The following is a 15,779-nucleotide window of genomic DNA, read 5'->3' as shown; positions in this document are numbered from 1 at the left end:
GTATATCAGGAAGACCTGAGTTTGACTCTTGTCTCAGACATTTATCAGCTGTGTGTGTCCTTGGCAAGTCACTTGGCTTCTTTACCTCAGCCTCTTCATCTATAAAATGGGGAAATAGTAGCTGCCTCATGGGGTCATCACAAGGGTCAGTCGAGATAATATATGTAAATTGGTTTGCAAATCTCAAAGTGCAGTGTGAACAGCTGTTATTGGCTCTGAGAAGAGGCTCCAGGCCCCAAGAGAAAATGATATCTATAAAATGGCATGCATGTGTGTTTAGCTATGCTATTGTGTGTATATCTTTGTATGCGGTACTTTGTTGTCCATGTGAAGGTGTGTTTGCTTAGGTAAATGGTGGCAGATGTGATTTGCTATATGTGGTGGTTAAGGAGCTTCCATTGATAGAGTGGGGCAAGAACTGGATTTGGACTCAGTAGAATTGAGTCAGAATTCTAGCTTTGCTACCTAATTGCTCCAATATGGGTTTCTCAATCATTTTTGTACCATGAACTCTTTTAGACATCTGGTAACACCTATGGACCCCCTTTCAGAAGCTTTTTAAATATATTGAAGTAAATAATGAAATTTAGTTTAAGAGTAGTGAAAATAAAGATGAAATTTTTTTTCCTATCCAAGTTCATAGATCCCTTGAAATCTGTCCATGGACCCAGGGTTGGGAACTGCTGACCTAGACTGACCTTGGACTTGTCACTTAGTTTCTGGTCTTTCCTCCTCTATAAAATTTGCAGTTTCTTCCCTGTAAAATTGGGTGATTTTGCTCCTCTATTTCCCCTGCTTAGATTGGCTCTCCTTTAACTCCTTTCCCAGGCTGGAAGTACAGAGACTCAGGTACCTTAGTCCCAGTTGCACTGATCAGTTTGCCACTCTTTGGGGCATCTGGAGTCACCTGCTGCTGGAGTCTGACCATATTAATGCTGAGCTCAATATGGGACATGTGATTAGCCAGAGCCCCACTGCAGCTTGGAACTCTGGAGCCCAAGAGATCCACCAACCTAAGCTACTCTGGGAATCTGAGAATGCAAGTCTCTCCCAGGGATGGATCCTTTGAACCACTCACGTGTGTGTGTGTGTGGGGGGGGGGATGCCGCTAGCCCTCTTCCTTTTGTTCTTCCAGTCCTTAAAACCCTGGTAGATAAATAGAAATAATCAACATTTCTATAGTGCTAAAAGCTTTCAAAGATTCTTACATACATTTTATTATTTAAACCAATCGACAACCCTGGGTCAGCTAGGTAGTACAGTGGATAGAGTACCAGTCATGGAGTCATGAAGAACTGAGTTAAAAGCTAGCCTTTGACATGGATTTGCCATGTGACCCTGGACAAGTCACCTGACCCTACTTGCCTCAGTTTCCTCATCTGTAAAATGAGCTGGAGAAGGAAATGGTAAACCACTCCAGTATCCTTGCCAAGAAAACCCTCGAAATGGGGTCACAGAGTCTGATATGACTAATTGATTGACCAACAAAACTGACAACCTTCTGTGGGTAAATAGATGACATTTTCTGCATCATTCTTACAGATGAGGAAATGGGCTGGGAGACCTTAACTGGATGATTTATGGACTCTTCATTGGTAAATATCAGAGGTAGGATGTGAACCCAGCTGTTCCTGCCTCTTTTCCCAGCACTCTATCTAGCCTCAATGGTAGCTAAGTGATGCTGTGGATGGAAAGCGGATCCTGGAATTAGGAGGACCTGAGTTCAAATTCAGCCTCAGACACTTAATAACTGTGTCTGAGCAAGTCATATCACCTATATCTGCCTCAGCTTCCTCAGTAGAGATCATAATACCACCTGCCTCAGAGTGTTGTGAGGATTGAGTGAGATAAAATTCATAAAGCACTTAGCACAATTCCTGGCACATAATAGGTACTTTAAAATGTTTGCCCCCTCCCTCCTTTCTTCCTTTCAATGTCAGACTGCTTCTGAAAGGTTAAGCAGGGGCAGGGAAGGGCTAGGTCAGTCCATACTTCATGGGCATTTGACTATCAGAGGCACTTAGCCAATGAAGTCCTTAAGGCTCATCACAAGATAGGAAATACAAAGTTGACCACTAAGAATCATGAGTAGATTACAGTGATCCTGGTAAGCAAACACAGACCATCTTTAGAAGGGGCAGCAAAGCAAAAGAGAAGAAAATTGCATGGTTTTCCCTGTTTTCTACCATTCTCTTCAGCTTTTCAAAGGACAGGGACTACACTGCTGATGCCTTGGTCTCACCCTCAACAACAGTGCTCTCTCCCAGTGATTGACATATAGTAGTTTCATCAATTTAAAGACTGTTGTGAAATTTCCTAATCTGTACCTTATCTGGGAACAGGACATATTTCACCATAGGAAAGTTTTCATGGAGTGTTCACTTGATTAATATTCGTAGACTTGGAATGAGTTGAACTAAACAGAACTGAGTTAACGAGAGAAACCTACGTGGTACAGTGGGTAAAAAAACTGGATGTGGAATCAAGATGACCTGAATTAAAATCTCACCTCAGATACTTACTAAGAGTGTAACCCTGGTCAAACCTCAGTTACCTTATCTGTAAAATAGGAATAATAATAATAACTACCTCACCAGATTGTTGTGAGAATCAAATGCGGTAACATTCACAACCTTTTGCAAGTCTTAAAGTGCTATATAAAGGCTGGCTATTATTGTCCCTAGGCTTCAGCAGATGACTTGACCTTTGGGCTGCCCTTGGATCTATAGAAGGCTGGGGGAACAGTTCTCAGATGAATGAGTGACCTTACTGCAGCAAATTCTGCCATAGCCACATCTACAACAGAGCATGCCTTATTAAACACACACATGAGAGGATGCTTAGACATGTGAGTGAGTTGTTTTAGCTCATTTTAGAAAAAAATCCACACTTATTTGGGGAAAAAAATTTCCTATTTTAGGCATGTTCCTCAAATAGGAAACTAACTCATGTGAGGAGGCAGTATGGCCGCTTGCCATGGGGTTCTCATCCATAGTCTCTGGTTTAGGGGGCTCTTAAGGGTGTTTTCTGGCATGGGCCATTCTCTCTCTCTTTTAAAATGTCTTATTTTTATTGATGAGATTTGTTTTTTCATTGCATTTGTTCCTACATAGACACCTCCCCCTCTCATACCCAAAGATTAAAAAAAGAAAAGGGGGCGGGGAAGCAGTTCAGCAAAATCTACCAACATTTTTACCATGTCTGACAGTATGTACAACATTCCACAACCCCTCCCTTCCTCTGCAACCTTTGCAGTGAAGGGAGAGAGAAGTGTTCTCATTTGCTCTCTGGGGCCAATCTTGGTCATTGTAAATGGTGTAACGAATTCTCAGATGTGTTCTCCGGTCTGCAGACTCTCAGATATGTTCTCTTCTTTGGGAGTTCTAAGTTATGCAGGTGGGGTTCTGTCTCGGTCTGGTTAGGTCCCTTAGCACTTTGATGAATTCTGCCTCTAAGATTTGACCAATGGGGCTGCAACTGAGAAGGGATGATGGATTGTTATTTGGATGGTTCCAGTTAAAAAAAATTCTTTTCCCCTCAGCAGACTGTGTAAGTCTGAATTATTTCTGGAACTAGAGCTGAGTAAGTTGGCTGGTGCACAACCAGTTACTAGTCTTAAAGATTCACTCAGCTCTTAATAAGGATGCTTAGATTCCTATGAAAATCCCAATCTCCCCAACCCATGCACATGGGCCAGCCCTGAATGCCTCAACCAGAGTGAGTGTAGACTTCTCCTTGAATGTTTGGGACCACCAGATGCACTGCTGTGGCCAGAGTGCCCTGGATGTGATGCCAGAATTTAGGAAGTGTCTACCAGGTGCCAGGTTAGAGCCTGGAGATAAAAAGACAAAAAGGAAACATTCCGTACTCAAGGAGTTTATATTCTATGTAGGTAACACGTACATCAATAAATATTAACTGAGTAAATACAAAAATGAAGTTAAGGTAGTTTGGGGAGGATGGGCAGCAGCAGCTGTAGAGACTGGGGGAGGGAGAAGTTGGTAATCAGGAAAGGCTTAATGTAGAAAGTGGAGAGGGGCAGTTAGCAGCAATGCTGAAGAGCCATCTTCCTCAGTCCTCCTTCATCTGACCCACACTTTCTTCCAGATGCCTACCTGCTTCACAGAGGACACTTTTAGTTTAAGCCCAGACATAACCTAGTCCTGCTCAAGCACCTTCAATGACTCTCCAGTACACACAGGGCAATCAAGGTCTTCCCTAACTGTCCCCCAACTTGCCTTTCAAGCCTGCTCTCACTAGGCTCTGCTCCAGTCACACTAGGTGATTCATCATCCCCTGAACACACCTGAAATCGGCAGGATGCTCTTTTGCCAGGCCAAGCCAGTTCTCGGTCAAAATGCATGGGCCCCCATGAACCAATCAGCCATTTATCAGAGGAGTGCCCCCCAACAAACACGAGTACTTGTTTTTCTGAATCCATCCTTGGTTTTGCTCAGTCTCCTAGCTCTAGAGCTAGAAGAGGCCACCTAGTACAATCCCTTCCTTTTACAGATGAGCAAACTCAGTTTCAGAAAGATTAAGTGATTTCCCCAGGGTCACACAGCTAGTGTCTGCATTCAAACTTGGGTTTTCTTGAGTCATACCACACGGCTTCTTTGACAATGGTCCCTGTACTTGAGATGCGCCCCAGATGATCCTTTGGTGGTTCTGTGAGCTTGTCCATGATGGCGATCCCTCCAAGTGTGCAATCCCACCAACGCCTGTTCATCCTGGACAGCTCCTCTAACGTCCTCCTGTAATTCCTCCAGCTAGGTGGCACCATAGTGGCCTGGAGTCAGGAAGACTCATCTTCCTGAGTTGGAATCCGGTCTCAGACACTTATTAGCTGCATGACCCTGGCCAAGTCACTTAACCTCATTTGCCTTGGTTTCCTTATCTGTCAAATGAGCTGGAAAAGGAAATAGCAAACCACTCTAGTATCTTTTCAAAGAAAACCCCAAATGGGGTCATGAAGGATCAGACACTACAGAAAATCCTCCAAGGGTGCTAGAGCCATTTTTCTAAATCAAAGGTTCTCAGTCTTGGGTACATTCACTTTAAAAAGAAAATACTTTGATAACTATATTTCAATATATTTAATTTCCTATTTAATCCTATGTATTTTAATATATGTACTGAAAAATGTGTTTCTAAGAAGGGATTCATAGGCATCGCCTAACTGCCAAAAGGGGCCCATGACACGGAAAAGTAGAAAACCCTGCTCTAGCTCTCTTGACATTAGATGTGTACCAATAGATATCTCAACCCTAATACCTGCTAAGATCCTATTCATCCATAAATGCTTGGCTTAAATTACCTTCTCTGGGAAGCTGTCTTTGAGACTTTGGGCTGAAAGTGAATCCCCTCTCTTGAACTCTCCATGAATTTTGTTGTCTCTGTCTCACATTTTACTTGGTTTTATCTTTTTCCCTCTCAGGATTCTTGAGGGCCAAGGCTGTGTCTGTGCCAAGTATAGGGTCTTGTAATAATAGACTTTCAATAATTATTTATTGGGTTTAAATTGATTTAATTTACCTTCCTATTCCCTCTCTCTTCATCCCTGCCCCTCCCCAGGCCTTCTGTAATAGTGAAGGTGGGGGATCATGGAATCTGGGAACAAGAAGAGTCTGTGACAATGACCCTCTTGTTCATCCACTGCCTGCAGAATACATAGGCACTGAGAGAGGAGGGAGAAGACAAGGAGGCACAGAAAGACAATGGGAAAAGCAGGAAACCAAGAGGCCAGCTAGCTAGAGACTCTGGGAGATAGGGATTTGTCTGGGGTTCAGGGCTGGAGGAAACCGTACAGAGTTATTGGCACACAAATCATTCAAGGCTTCCTTTACAGGTGTTCTAAATGTGAAACCTCTCTTGCCAGGTGCAGTCAGGCTAATGGCTGATAAATAATCCCACCCTGCCCAGGATGACTTATCTTTACAGAAAGGAACCAAGAGGCCCCCACACCAGCTTCTGTCAGAGGGATTACTGGCTTCTCAGAGGAGTCAGAATTCTGATGGATCGAGCCACCTTCTTACCTCTCCTCCCTAACACAACTCTGGAGATGTGTTAATTAACCCCCAGGGAGCTAGGAGGAGAAAATCAGAACTGAACTACCAGTAGCCTAGTTTTGCCTTTGCTCAAGGTTGGGAGAATAGAAAGTCAAATGTCAAAGATTTGGCCCTGATATGACCCATGTCCTTTACTACCCTCCAAGCCCCCAGTAGGCTCTAACAGCCTGAGGACCCTTGCCACCTTATAGCCTTAGGTGAGGGCTGTCTGAATTTAGAGGAAGGATCCCAGCACCTAGAGTCAGAGGACCAGCATTCAAATTTTGATTTTGACACTTAAAAATATTGTTATGTTGGTCAAGTTACTCTTAATTTCTCTGGGCCTCAGTTTCCTCATCTGTAAAACTTAAGGGGTTGAACTAGATGACCTCTTTGGCCTCTTGCAAATCTATGGTCCTATGTGTTACCTGGGTTCAAATCTAGCTCTGCCCCCATTACCTTTGTGATCTAGACCAAAACACTGACTTCCCCCCCTCCAGGGTCTCAATGACCTCATCTACAAATTTGTCCCTTAAATGGAATATTCTTTCACTTTGTAAGTCCTTCAAATGCCTAGGACTGCTCTGGCCCAACCATACCAGAATTTCCTCTAAATCCACAGGACTGAAGGAAGCATGCAGATACTCAGGTAGATGATGCTGTAGAGTGGAGAGATTGATGGAGATGAGAGGGACTTTTTCATAGAGGCAGGTTGATAGAGCAGAAGGAATGCCAGACATATAATAATCGGGAGACCTGGGTTCAAGTCCTGACTCGGGCAATTGGTAAAACTGAGTGTCATTTAACTTCTCTGAACCTCAGTTTCCACATTTGTAGAGTGGGACTAATAATACTTTTTTTTGCACTAACCACCTTTCGGGGTTATTGTAAACCTTGAAGTCTATAGGCAATGGACCATCATTAGTCTTGGGTTCGATGCTTACTCTGTGTGATTCTGGGTAAGTCACCTTACCTCTCAGGAGGAAGGCACCTCCTTCAGGCAGGGACTTTCTTCCTTTCCTCTTTGCATCCCCACCATCTCCCTGAGGTGCTTTGTGCATTTCACGTGCTCGATAAATGTTTCCTGATTGCAGTGGCGGTGAGCTTCCTTTACTTCCGCTGTGAAATGAGGGGGCGAGACTGGCTGGCTTCGAAGGTCCCTCCCAATTCTAAATCTTTGATCCTGAGATGACCTCTGGTCCCCTCCAGCTCTGATTTTCTAAGGGTCGAGGATTCTGTGTGCACAGTTTAACTTTATTTGTAGCTGCTTTTTATCCATCAGGGGTTTCCCTCTAGAGGCAGTTGGGTGGTGCAGTGGGTAGGGAGTTAAGGAGGCCTGAGTTCAAATCCATCCTCAGACACTTACCAGCTGTGTGACTATGGGCAAGTCTCTTAACCTGTCTCAGCCTCCATTTTCTCAACTGTAAAATGGGGATAATAATAGTATCTGTCTCCCTAAGGATCAAATGGGATATTTGTAAAGTGCTTAGCACAATGCCTGGCACATAGTAAGTACTCAATAAATGCTTTTTTGTTTATATTTTTAAAGAAAACATTCTTTAATTCTTTTATTTACTACAACTGCCCCCCCCAATTCCTCTGACTTCTTAGGGACAGCTAGAATAAATGTCTAAGGTATTCCAACTGCTCAAACCAAGAAAGCAACCCTGAGAAGTTTTTGAATGCCCCCTATCAGGTCCCACCAATTAGGTTTGATTCATTAAGTATCCATTAAGAATAAGACATCTGGGGGTGCAAAAAACTAAATAGTATCTGTCCTCAGGGAGCTTATATTCTTCCAGAGCATCTTATGTTCAGCTGGGGAACCATGATCTTCAGCTTCTGCAAAGAATGTCTGTTTTGGTCATTGGCAATGGAGTTCAAGGAGTTTTTAGAAGACAAACCATAATTTGTCCTATACTTAATATGGGGATGAGGTAAAGACCTAATTTTCCCAGAATGAAGTACTTTGTGGATTCTAAATTCATGGTGTGGATACAAAGTAGATGGTCTGCTTCTCCAGGAGGTAGTAGTATTCATCTGAGTAGGTTTGGGGTGAAAAAGTGGCCCCTGATGGTGATGTCCCCACCAATCTCACTCTTGATGTCTTTCTCCCCAGGTCTTCACTCAGAAAGTCTGGCTCCTTTCCCCCACTTACCAAGCTCAGAAAAAGACAGAATAGATTCCCAAATGATAACTCTGCCATTAACCCTGTTCACAGGTCCCAAGGGCAGTTGGTTGGATTTCTGGGGAGAGAGTAGGAAGGGGAGAAATAGGGGGGAAACATTCCTTCCCAAGAGCTCATTCTATGCCTTCTTTGTTCTAAAAGAAGGTAAAATCTGAAAGACACGACAGAGAAGGAGCAGAAACAGGAAGCAGAAAGGAATGTGATGATTCTGCCTTGTCAGGTCACTCTTCTTTTCAGATACTCTCAGGCTGAGCCTAAGTCATAGGATCATAGATTTAGAGGCTACCTAATCCAACTGTCTCATTTTACAGATGAGGAACTGAGACCCAGAAAAGTGAAATCGCTTTCCCAAGGTCACACAGGCCTTATGATATTTGGGGGATCCCAGCTTGGAGCAGTAACAACAAAAGCAGTAAACAGCAGAGGTGGAATTTGCCCTCTCCCACACCCTCTACCTCCCGTAAACCCCTTCTGGAGGAGGAAAGCCCCACAAATCCCACCAGTTAGGTAAAAAATTCAGATATAAGCTCCATCACAGCACCCTCTCCACATTTTTGTCTTTTCTCCCTTCTTTTCCTCTTCTTTTTTCTCATTCTTTTCTTCTCTTTCCTCTTCTCTGCTCACTTACATAGTCTTGACATTGTCAGAGCTCCTAGACCAGACCCTTCCTGGGTTTTCCAAATGTTATTCCCTGAGTGCTCTGGGTGTCCCTCTGCTTCACCCACTGCCTCCCTCTGCACTAACCTGTCTTCTCTGTTCCTCTCTGCAGTACGTGGCTTTTGCCTCCCTCTTCTTCATCCTGGTCTCCATCACCACCTTCTGCCTGGAGACCCATGAGCGGTTTAACCCCATCGTGAACAAAACAGAAATTGAAGTCATTAGGAATGGCACCCAGGTGCGCTACTACCGGGAGGCAGAGACTGAGGCCTTCCTGACCTACATCGAGGGGGTCTGCGTGGTCTGGTTCACCTTTGAGTTCCTCATGCGAATTGTCTTCTGTCCCAACAAGGTGGAGTTTATTAAGAATTCATTGAACATCATCGACTTTGTGGCCATCCTGCCTTTCTACTTGGAGGTTGGACTCAGTGGCCTGTCTTCCAAAGCTGCCAAGGACGTCTTGGGTTTTTTGAGAGTGGTCCGGTTTGTGCGTATCCTGAGAATTTTCAAGTTGACCCGCCATTTTGTAGGCTTGCGGGTCCTGGGGCACACCCTCCGTGCCAGCACCAATGAATTCTTGCTGCTCATCATTTTCCTGGCCTTGGGTGTCTTAATCTTCGCCACAATGATCTACTATGCTGAGAGGATAGGTGCTCAACCCAATGACCCCAGCGCCAGTGAGCACACGCACTTTAAGAACATCCCCATCGGCTTCTGGTGGGCAGTGGTCACCATGACGACACTGGGCTACGGAGACATGTACCCGCAGACATGGTCAGGCATGCTAGTGGGGGCGCTGTGTGCGCTCGCAGGGGTACTGACCATTGCTATGCCCGTGCCCGTCATCGTGAACAATTTCGGAATGTACTATTCCTTAGCTATGGCTAAGCAGAAGCTACCAAAGAAAAAAAAGAAACACATTCCGAGACCGCCGCAGCTGGGATCCCCCAATTATTGTAAATCTGTCGTAAACTCTCCACATCACAGTACTCAGAGTGACACATGCCCGCTGGCCCAGGAAGAGATTTTAGAAATTAACAGAGCAGGTAGGAAGCCTCTCAGAGGAATGTCAATCTGACCTTTCACCTCCGTCCCTTGTAGAGATCTGAGATCCAGTCAGACTGCTTTCTTAGCACCATGGGTAGCCCAGGGATCTGTTAGCATCCCATGGTCCCACACAGAATTCTGGCGTGTGGAGCCTGGGTGGGGGGCCGGGAAAGGCTGAGCATCCAACTGGAGAAGGAGAGTCAGTGGGAAGGGCCTTACCGATGGTCCCCGGGTAAGGCACCAGACACTTGACACAGGTTCATGTTGTTCTGAAGAGAAAAAAAGTGTTGCCTTGCGGAAGACTCGCAGGCACCCACAGCCCTGGTGCTGGACTATCTTAGTGGGCAGATCCTCAGTAGGGGCTGCCCTTGAGAGCCATGGGCTGAGGGTCAGTCTCTGATCCAGGTCACTGGCCCATATGATGAAGGGGGTGGGAAGAGGGCAGGGTGGCTTTTCAGAAAAGTAAGAGGACTTTGGTTTGGGTTTTCTTTGACTGTTTTCCACCTAGGGTCACCACCCCCTTCTTTACCCATAGAGGGTTAGAGGTCAGAAATCATGCACGATGCAACTCTTAGGGAGGGCAGGGTAGGGCAGGACAGGGCCCAGAATGCTCGGGGGCATGGTCCCACCACCTGCCTGCTGCCTGCTGAGTAGAACTAAAGCCCTAAAGCCCCCATCATTCCTCAGAGGGCTTCCCCTGGCTGTAACATGCATAATCCATAGCATGCAGATGCCCCATCCCGTACCGCCACACTAGGCTATGTTCAGCATTTGTAGCTATGAGCTTTCAGGCACGACAGTAGCTTTTTCCATGTCTGCTTCTCTCCAGGGTTTGGGTTGAGTGGTCCATCCAGAGTTTTCCAGCAGCCTCCTGATGTAAAGAGCTGCTGGGCCAAGAAATAGAATGGGTGATAGCATGAGCAGCCAGGCTTAGACATAACTGCTGTGGGTGACAGCCTTGTGGGGGTGGGGTGGGCAAAGATGGGGGCTGGGGCAGGGAAAAGGTTTCCTCCCAGCTGGGACTGACCACAGCAATATGAGCAACCCAGCCAGTGAACAATCCGTTTCATGTGAATTCCACATTGGGGGAACAATACTAGTCACCGAGGGATATATTCTAGTATTCCATGGCTAGTGGTCATCATGGGACTCTCTCAGTTTTATGAGAATCCACAAATAGCACATAAAATTATGGGGCTCTGATCTGAATTGAAGATTCAAACCCCATAATCTACCTCTACCCATGGACTAGCATCGATGTATTTTGTAGACGACAGTGGTTTTCAAAGTCAGTGGCATTAGTGAAAAAAGACAATGACAGCTGATGGTAGGCAGTGAATCACTGGGCAGGTGGATTTGGCTAAAGCCAAACCATAGAACACACAGAGTTTAGCCTAACAAGTCAAAGTCCCATCCTGGACGACCCCTCCCCACTGATTGCTCAACTGGAGGGGGGCACAGGCAGGCAGACCGATCAACTGCCTGGGAGTGGTGGGGATTTCTGAGCTCTGGAATAATTTCCTACCACCCCCACTTACTATGGAGACTGTTCTGATGATTTCTGCGAATGCTTACCCTTCAACTGCAACCCCAACCCCGGGTGCTGACACTTCCTCTCCCTCTTCACTCCTCACTGGCATACTCACTCCATTCTATTGTCATGCATGAGGTGGGCCAGGAGAAGAAAATAAAGAATTCAGCTTCATCCTTTCCCTATATCAGCCTATGTATCAGGGAAAGCAGGGGAGAGGACATTGGTCCACTATTAGAAACAGAGCTGCTGAAGGGCAGCACCCACTTCTGCTGGGATACCCCTCTGTTATAGCAGATCCCCATGTTCCTTCTTGCCGGGTTTGTTAGCTGAATCTCCTTCTCTTGGCCAGTATTACTGCCCTTGACTCCTAGATGAGTTTTCTTGTTGAAGCTTCACCCCAAAGAGACAAGGGAGAGATGCCAGAACAGGATTGTAAAGGAGTACTGGATGGAAAAAGAGTTGCTCTGCTGGGTGAGACTCTAGCATCCATTTGACATCTTACCTTCCTTCTTGCAGGGTCAGAAATCCTAGGAGCAGGGCTGGAGGGACAGCAGAGGGATGGGGGCTTCAGAAGAAGATGAGGGGAATGACTAGAAGGACAAAACATCTAAGAAGGATAGTTTTGAACCTTGGACTAAACTATATCAGCTTTCTGGGGAATCACAGAACCATAGAAATCTCAGAGCTGGAAGGGACTTCAGAAATCATTTAATCCAATCTGTTCCTAAGCAAGAACTTCTTCCAAGTGACCATAGAACCTCTGCTTGAAGATTTCTGGTGATGGGGAACTCACCATTTCCTGAGGCAACCCATTCTTATTTTGGGACAACTCTCGTTATTAGGAGTTTTCTCTTCATGTCAGGTAGAAATCTATATAAATGAGCATTGCCGAAATTAGCCAAAAGTAGCATAGCAACATCATTACCTGTTGAAGTAGGACAAATGACCAATTTCTATTTTTATTTGAAGGTAAGATCATATCATCTTTTGTCAGATGCATCTATTATTATCCCAATGAAGGTTTCTGTTAACTGATGTATTTACAAAGGATAAGGAAGCCAGAGATCATATTTCCTCATACACAGACTGGAATCAGAAAGGACTTTGAATGATAATAACTAACTATAATATACAACAACCATATTTAGTGTCTTCATAATCTGTAAGTATTTAGTGCACATTAATCTACTTCCTTCCTTGAAATGTTTCATTGCAAAATGAACCACACTGCCTTTTAGGATTCTAGTTCCTTAGTGCCAATCCAGTGGACCTAGCCTTGACCTTAGTTTTTACTTTTGTGTCTTCCCCATAATTCCATGATTCCTAAATCCCATCTTAAGACCACCAGACCCTTTGGACCCTTTTTGGCCTTTGAGTCGACTTGACTTACTGCCTTGCCTATTCCTTAATTACCTTTTACTCTTCATGCTTTTGCTGCCAAAATAGGCTGTCCAGTTTTGGCATCCACTTGAAATTTCTCCTCTTCCTTCTGCCACCACTGGCTCTAGGGCATAAAAAGGCATTTCTGGATTTTGTAAGAATAGAGGTAACATAGCAGAGATAAATAGAGAACCAACTTCAGAATCAGAAAATCCTGAGACTGAATTTAGCCAGTACACATACTGCCTGTTAGGACCCTGGACAGTGCATCTAACCTCTCACAGCTATAGGAAACTCTGTTAACACTAGAAATTGAATCAAGGGGCTAACCTGCATCAAAAGAGGGAGTTTTCTTTTCTATACCAATGATATCACGAGTCCAGTCTATATCCCTATTCCAGTTCATAAGAGAAAAGAGAATTTCCAATTTCAGAAACAATATACTAGGGTATTAATTAGATTATTAGATATATATATCTGTATCCATATATCCATAAATATCTCTATACAACCCAGTCAAAGACAGGTATCTAAACTTCCTAAGCTAACCTGCAACTAAATTTCCTTAACTCCTGCCATGATATCGAGCTTCCTTGTGTCCCCCTTTCCCCCAATCAAGTCTTCAGCACCAAAATACTCCACAGTGATTTGGGATTGGCCCACCTGGATGTTTGACCTGAGTTTATTCATCCAACCCATAACTTCAGGATCACTCTCAGAAAGCTTATCAGGAAACCTGATTGGTGGTTGACTTTTAACACCCTGACCCTTTCCTATACAATCTCTTAGCTAGCTTGTTTGTTGTGTGTCCAAAGGGGAAGGAGATAGAAAGATCAGAAAGTTTTTGCCATAACCTACAAAGCAAAATGTTTCAAGCCGATCCCCACTTTTCTTCCAAAGTTCATAAAAGTCAATTACTATAGTCTCCATGAGCAACAAAAGGGTCAAGTTTGGAGGGCTATGAGTTCCCAGAGCAAAGGAGAGTTTGGACTGGAAGCCTTAGGTTTTCAGGATTAGGAGAGGGTCAGAGCTAGAGGAACAATGTCTCCAAGGACACTGGAGGGGTAAGGGTCCAGAGAAAGATTCAGGATGGACCTGAAGGGACAGAGATTCTAGGAACAGAATCTAGTCAAGGCTGGAAGGATAGGGATTCCAGGGAGCAGAGAAGAGATGAGAATGGAAAGATGGGAACTTCACAGGCAAAAGAGGATCAGAGCTGATGGAATAGAGATTCTAGAGCAGAAGTTCCTAAGTTTTGCTTTTTGTCATGGGCCCCTTTGACGCTCCTTTCCTTCACCACACCTTTCTTAGAACAGTGTTTTTAAATACATAAAATAAAATACAATTACACAGGAAACTAATTATATAGAAATAAAATTGTCAAAATAGTTTTTAAAAAACCCAAGTTCACAAATCATAGATTAAGAACCCCTGCTTTGGGGGGTGGCTAGGTGGCACAGTGAGTAGAGTGCTGGCCCTGGAGTCAGGAGGACCCGAGTTCGGATCCAGCCTCAGACACTTAACACACACATACAATAAACCTAGCCATGTGACCTTGGGCAAGTTACTTAACCCCAATTGCCTTCCAAAATAAATAAAAAAAAGAACCCCTGCTTTGGGGGAACAGAGAAAAGAGCAAGGGCTAGAGGTAAAAGGGCTCTTGAGGAAAAAATGGAACAGGATCTCAGGGGATGGAAGAGGGTTGAGACTGGAGATAAAAAGGGTCTTGGGTAAACAAGAATAGGATCTCAAAGGAGAGGGAGATATGGGACCGGAGGAAAAGCAGCTCCAGGGACAGAGACAAGTCAAGGGTTAGATGGGGGCTCCTTAGACCAAAGAGGGATCAGACTAGAAGAAGGGAGCCTTGGGTCACAATTTCAAGAAATCTAAGCATATCTAGGAGGGGTATCATGAAAAAATCCTCCTAGGACATTTTCTGAACAGATCCAAGAACCGTTTCCATTGGCACCAAGGATTTAAACCTTGGATTATTTCTAACTCTGACTTCAAGCCTTGATCTTCTTGGTTAGTGGATCTGCTTGGCTTCTAGGGATCAGAGAGTTGCTATTCTGAAATCCCTGTTTGTTTTTCTCTCTTCTTCGTCTCTGGCCACCATTAATTCATTGTCCTGTTCTAATATCCCCTTCATTCCTTTCCCCTTATCCTCCTGCTGCCACACTTCATCAGGTTAAGTCATTAAGAATATATGAAAAGAATTTTACTCAGTCCTAGCCTGGGGGCCAACTAGCCCTTCTGACATAATCTTTAACTAAAAATTCTCCAGGGCCTAGCTCAGCCTTTCTTGTTCTCCAGACAGCAAGGATATGCCAAGCACATATCCCTTTCCTAGTATCCCTGAGAATGGTGACTTCCACCCATAGAAAATTTGAAATCTGTCCAGAATACATTTGTCAACTCTACAATAGAGTTAATAATTCTTGTGATGCATACATCACAGAGTTTTTGTGATGGTCATAATATATATAAAATAGTGCTTTGTAAGCACAATTATTGCAATTGTACTTATCATCACCATCACCATCATCATCATCATCACCTGCTGCTCCCTTTCAGCTAAACAGGGGGTCTCCTGTTTGTGCGATGGGTTTTTGGTGTGTGACACCTTTATTCCTAAGTAATTAGTTAGTTTACCTAATATCACTCCTTCCTCTTCCTAATTATAGGGTTGGCAGAATAAAAAGAAAAATTATCATATATCATTAAGTCTTTCCCATCACCCAAAATAATACCAGGGAGGAAATTAAACTTGACACATCGTTAACTTCTGAAATTCACAGACAGTTTCCCTAGAGGCAATGCAAGTCTATTTTCTTAGCATCCAGAAAGTCTGTGACCTTACACAGACAGACAGACAGACACACACACACACACACACACACACACACACACACACACACACACACAC

The 15,779-nt window shown here is 44.3% G+C and overlaps 1 protein-coding gene across 1 annotated transcript in view; it reads left to right on the top strand.

Annotated features, from left to right (window-relative positions):
• Nucleotides 1-15,779, top strand: part of KCNC1 (potassium voltage-gated channel subfamily C member 1) — a 76,704-nt gene that overhangs the window by 49,662 nt on the left and 11,263 nt on the right. Inside the window, exon 2 of the mRNA XM_069073153.1 lies at nt 9,005-9,938. Coding sequence (XP_068929254.1) covers nt 9,005-9,938 — 934 coding nt within the window. The remainder of the gene's footprint in view (nt 1-9,004; nt 9,939-15,779) is intronic.

The sequence above is a fragment of the Petaurus breviceps genome, unplaced genomic scaffold (genome assembly GCF_028583685.1).
Source record: "Petaurus breviceps papuanus isolate PSGF00001 unplaced genomic scaffold, PetGlider_PUasm1.0 140, whole genome shotgun sequence".
In the NCBI taxonomy this organism is placed as follows: domain Eukaryota; kingdom Metazoa; phylum Chordata; class Mammalia; order Diprotodontia; family Petauridae; genus Petaurus; species Petaurus breviceps.
The sequence above is the reverse complement of the archived record's forward strand: the minus strand, read 5'-3'. Positions and strand labels throughout refer to the sequence as shown.